Source organism: Coffea arabica, chromosome 10e (assembly GCF_036785885.1).
Source record: "Coffea arabica cultivar ET-39 chromosome 10e, Coffea Arabica ET-39 HiFi, whole genome shotgun sequence".
Lineage (NCBI taxonomy): Eukaryota > Viridiplantae > Streptophyta > Magnoliopsida > Gentianales > Rubiaceae > Coffea > Coffea arabica.
The window spans coordinates 16144401-16150233 of NC_092328.1; the positions used below are offsets into that span (position 1 = coordinate 16144401).

Genomic DNA, 5833 nt, shown 5'->3' on the forward strand with positions numbered 1-5833 from the left:
AAACTCAAATTATCACAAATTAACAAACTAAAGCTGCAATTCCAGCTCAAACTCTCGGCAGCTTCAATTCTTTCCAAACCAGTTTTCTTGCAACTCAATTCTTTTTTCCAGCCGCACAATTCCCACATGCATGCCCCTAAACAGCTTCATCAACCAATAAACAACTAATCTAAGTCCAGAAATTACCTCAGCTTGAAGATTAATACACGCGACTGGCAGCTGAAATATTTCTCTCCTCTCGGCTTTGCTCACGCACGCGAGGATGGTTGGTCTGAGTTCAGTGGTTGCAGCTGTGGTGGTTGTGATTGAATTGATCACGGCTGGTTGAGGGTGAAGAATGAAATGGCAGCTCTCGATGGTGATGGAGGAAGTAATGAAGCTCGCACGGTTATCTCTTGCTCTCACCCTCTCTCGGACAGTTCAAGGTTCGCAACTCGCACAGCTCTCTCTCTGGTTTCCTCTCGTCGATGATACCAAGGCAGGGAATGGAGTGAAATGGAATGGTGTTGTGGGGTGTTGGAGTTGCTGAAATGGGGAGACAAATCGCGGATGAAGGAGATGGAGGGTGTGAGTGGAGAATGAAAGGCAATCCGGCAGAGATGAAAATGTTTGTGTTTTAGAGTTGGCCAATGAAGCTTTGGTGGTTGCATGGTAAGTCCGAGATGGTGGAGGGCCAATTTGGTCTTTTCACATTTCATCCGAATTTCCACTCAAGTCCTCAATCCTATTCTAATTCCAAAATTTACGCCGAATGTAATTTGAATGCCTACTAGTCTCGCAAAAATTAAACTATCGAGATTCAACGTCCTAAGCGTAATTATAAAAAGTTTTGACTTAAAACGATTTCGTTTTAGTTCTAGGTTTCCGTTAACACCTAACGTTATTAACACTTAAAATTAGCTATTGAAATTCAAATAATCTAATATTAAAGCAATAAAATACTCTACATCATGAAATATTAATTTAACTTAGAAAGATTCAAGTAACTTAATATTTGCACAATTAACTTAGTTATATATAAAAATTATGATCACATACTTATTTAAAAACCAACAATGGTAACGGTTATTAAGAGTCTAAAATGCAAATGCAACATGTATATATTATTTTTTTTCCCAAGGTTCTCACATCCTCCCCCCCTTAAATGAATTTTGTCTTCAAAATTCTCACCTTCTAATAAAATAGTTCAGGGTATTTCTTCTGCATATCTTCTTCCAGTTCCCAAGTTGCTTCCTTTATTCCATGATTTTTCCATAAAATCTTCACCAAAGGAATTTTCTTACTTCTCAATTCTTTTACTTCTCTTTTCAAAATCTTAACTGGTCCTTCCTCATAAGTTAATGACTCATCCACTTCAATACCTTCTAATTGCAACACGTGGCTTGGATCGGGGTGACATTTCTTGAGCATAGAAACATGAAATACATTGTGAATCTTGGCCATGCTCGAAGGCAATTGCAGTTGATACGCCACTTTTCCGATTCGTTTCAAAATTTTAAAAGGTCCAATATACCTCGGCTTTAACTTTTTACCCTTCTTGAACACTACTCCACCCTTCACGGGTTTAACTCTTAGAAAAACTTTGTCTCCTACTTCAAATTCCAGATCTTTCCTCCTTGTGTCGGCGTAGCTCTTTTGTCGACTCTGGACAGTTTGAAGCCTTTCCCTAATTACTTTCACTTTCTCACGAGCTTCTTCCATCCAAGGTATAACCGTCGGATCTAAAATTTTCTTCTTTCCTACTTCATCCCAATGAATCAGAGATCGACACCTTCTCCCATACAATGCTTCATAAGGTGCCATTTGAATTGAAGCGTGATAGTTATTATTATAAGCAAATTCTACTAAGGCCATATACTGACTCCATTTACCTCCAAAATCCAATATACACGACCTCAGCATATCCTCCAAAGTCTGAATTGTCCTTTTCGACTGCCCGTCTGTTTAGGGATGATAAGCGGTACTAAACCTCAACTTGGTCCCCAATGTCTCTTGAAATTTCTGCCAGAAACGTGAAACAAACCTTGGATCTCGGTCCGACACAATGCTCATAGGAATACCATGCAATCTCATGATCTCTTCTGTGTACAACTTGGCCATTTTTTCCAAAGGAAAGCTCATACTCACAGGTAAAAAATGCGTGGACTTGGTAAGCCTGTCAACTATCACCCAAACCGCATCAAATCCTTTTCGACTTCGAGGCAATCCCGTTACAAAATCCATGGTTATGTGGTCCCACTCCACTCAGGGATTTCTAGTGGTTGCAATAAACCAGAAGGTTTCTGATGTTCAGCTTTTACTTGCTGGCATATCAGACATTTTTGTACAAACTTTGCCACGTCCTTTTTCAAACCGTCCCACCAGTATAATTCCTTCACATCGTGATACATTCTGTTCACTCCTGGGTGTATAGTATACCTTGATCGATGTGATTCTTCTGGAATTTCTTTCCTTAACTCTTCATCAACTGGAGCCACAATTCGATCTTGAAACCTTAACTCTCCTTCAGACCCTAGTTTAAAATCTAGGTTTTCTCCGTTTTGCACTTTCTCCAACCTTTTCTGGATCGTGGGGTCCGTTTTCTGTGCCTCTTTAATACGCTCCATCAACGGTGATTTCAACGACAGGTTCCCAAATAAAATCTTCAATCTCTCCAAGCGAGGGTTCCAACTACTAACCTCTTCTAACATGTCCCATTCTTTTACCATTAACCCCGCTACATGAGCCTTTCTACTTAAAGCGTCTACCACCACGTTGGCTTTTCCTGGGTGGTAGTTTATTGAACAATCATAATCCTCCAAAAATTCTACCCATCGCCTTTGTCTCAAATTCAATTCCTTTTGGGAAAACAAGTACTTAAGGCTCTTGTGGTCCGTAAAAACTTCAAAGGTCACACCGTACAAGTAATGTCTCCATTTCTTTAGGGCAAAGACCACTGCGGCCAGTTCTAGGTCATGCGTTGGATAATTTTGTTCGTGAGGCTTCAATTTTCTAGAGGCATAGGCAACCACTTTACCCTTTTGCATTAGTACGCATTCTAGACCTTCCCTAGAGGCATCTGAGTATACGACATAACCTTCTACTCCGTCAGGCAACGCTAAAACAGGAGCTGATGTTAAGCGCTTCTTTAACTCTCGAAAACTTGATTCGCACTTTGGAGTCTAAATGAACTTACTATTTTTCTTTGTCAATTCTGTCAGAGGTCCAGCAATCTTCGAAAAGTCCTTAATGAATCGCCTGTAGTAACCTGCTAGACCCAAGAAACTTCTAACCTCTGTTGGAGTTTCTGGCTGTTTCCACATTGTGACTGCCTCAACTTTTGCCGGATCTACGGCAATTCCATCTTTAGAAACTTTATGCCCCAAAAAGGAAATCTCATCCAGCCAAAACTCACACTTACTAAATTTAGCATACAATTTATGCTCCCTTAAGATCTGCATAACTATCTTCAAGTGTTTAGCATGTTCCGCTTGTGACCTAGAATATACTAGGATATCATCAATAAAGACTACTACGAACTGATCCAAGTACTTTTTATAGACTCTCTGCATTAAGTCCATGAAGGCAGCTGGTGCATTGGTTAACCCAAATGGCATGACTGCGAACTCAAAATGTCCATATCTTGTATTGAAAGCAGTCTTAGGTATGTCTTCCTTCTTAATTTTCAACTGATAATATCCTTGCCTCAAGTCCAGTTTGGAGAAAACTACTGATCCTTGTAGCTGATCAAATAAGCTGTCAATCAATGGTAGAGGGTATTTATTTTTAATTGTACCCTCATTTAATCCTCGATAATCAATACATAACCTCAAACTTCCATCCTTTTTCTTAACAAATAGAACAGGTGCGCCCCATGGCGAATCACTTTCTCTAACAAAACCTCTCTCCAATAGATCCTGTAACTGTATTTTCAATTCTTTTAGTTCTGCGGGAGCCTTTCGGTACGGAGTCTTAGAAATCGGGGCCATTCCCGGCACTAGTTCAATCTTAAACTCCACTTCTCTCTCCGGAGGTAATGTTTTTAATTCTTCGGGAAACACATCTGGAAATTCCCTTAGCACTGGTACATCCTCCAACTTTACTTGGTCACTGGGAGCGTTAATTAGGAAAGCTAAGAAACCTTGCGCTCCTTTATACAACATTTTTCTTGCCCGAACTCCCGAAATCATGGTAGATGATGCTAACCTACCTTTCACATCCAATTTCAGGGTTGCTTCCCCAAGAATCCAAAATTCTACCACTTTTGCTCTACAATCAAACTTAGCATGGTAATGAGTTAGGAAATCCATTCCTATAATAACGTCATACCCTTTTATGTCCAAACTGACTAGGTCTACTAGCATCTTACGCTCTCCAACCCAGAATTCGCAGTTCTTATAGGCCAGGCTAGTGATTATACTCCTATTATCCATAGGTGTCCTAACTTCAAGATCGAAGGGTAATTTAACAGGTTGTACATCAATTCCGCACATAAAAATTGGATTCACAAATGAATGAGTTGCACCAGGATCAATTAGTACTCTAGCTAATCGGTGAAAGATTGGAAGAGTACCTTCCACAACCTCTGAGGAATCAGGTACAGGTTGATCGTCCATAGCGTACACCCTGGCAGAAACTTTCGGCCTATTTCCTCCAGAAGTGGCTTGTCTAGCACTTGGGGTACCACCTTCTTGTATTTTTGGACAACCGGCAATCTGGTGTTCACTGCTTCCGCACCTCAAGCACTTCCCTTCCTTCCTCCAGCATCCGTCCTCAGTATGGCCAGTCCTCCTGCAATACCCACAAGTTCCCTGAGGGGTGGTCGCACGACCTCCTTGTGGGGCGTTCCTAGTTTGACTCCTTCCACTTGGTCCTCCTCTAGCTCTGATATCTCTTCCTCCTGCACCTCTTGCCCCAGTTCCTCTCGCTAGAGCGCCTCGTGGTGCTCCAGGACTATTTACTCCACCCGTTCCTCGACCCACTTTAGCCGGTGGAGCATTTGCATAAGTCGGCTCCCGACTGCTGCTAGGGCCAATTCTTTTCTTGGCCTGGAAGGAGTTTACTTGAGTTCTAGCAACTTCAACCCTCTGAGCTCTCTCAACAGCATCAACAAACATGTCTATCTGAACAGCAGCTAATCCCTCCTGGATTTCCACGTTTAGTCCCTGCACAAACCTCTTTACACGCCTTTGTTCCGTGGCTACCAATTCAGGAGCAAAACTGGACAATTTCGTGAATTGAATCTCATATTCAGCGACACTTACCGCCCCCTACTTACACTTGATAAAGTCATCCTCTCTTTTCTCTTGGATGAAAGGGGGTAGAAACTTGGCATTGAACTCCCGTGTGAAGTTCGCCCAGGTCCTAGGAATATGGTTCCTGTCCCAATTAACCCTAATTAGGTTCCACCAGGAACGAGCAGCTCCCTCAAACTGGAATGCTGTAAAAGTCACTTGTCTCTCCTCCGTATAATTTAAAGCTGCAAAAATGTCAGAGATCCTCTCCCACCAACCTTCTGCTACCTCAGGTTCTGGGCCTCCATAGAACTTAGGAGGTCCAAACTTCAAGAATCTCTCTAATGCCCAATCCTCAGTATCGATGGGGCCTCCTTGATGATGCACTGCCCCCGGGGCTTGGTGCTCAGTCATGCGCTCTAGTACATCAGTTATTCTATTGATTGCGGTGGCCACTGGGTCTCTGGCGACACTCCCTTGACCCTGATCTTGATTGACCTCAGGTTCCCTATCACCACCACCCTCGGGGTGTTGTCTAGTTGATCTCCCACGTTCTCAACCTCTAACTCGTCGATCCATAGCCTAGTTATGCCTATATGTAAATAGAGCAATTAATCGAA

The 5833-nt window shown here is 42.2% G+C and overlaps 1 protein-coding gene across 1 annotated transcript; it reads right to left on the reverse strand.

The window, feature by feature from the left end:
• Positions 1 to 2225: 2225 nt before the first annotated feature.
• LOC140015139 (uncharacterized) lies at positions 2226 to 5627 on the reverse strand. Its single transcript, XM_072067034.1, has 5 exons — positions 5389 to 5627; positions 4309 to 5199; positions 3808 to 4089; positions 3176 to 3477; positions 2226 to 2764 (listed from the first exon to the last, which is right to left on the reverse strand). Exons 1-5 carry the CDS (start codon positions 5625 to 5627, stop codon positions 2226 to 2228), a joined length of 2253 nt encoding a protein of 750 aa, XP_071923135.1.
• Positions 5628 to 5833: the final 206 nt, after the last annotated feature.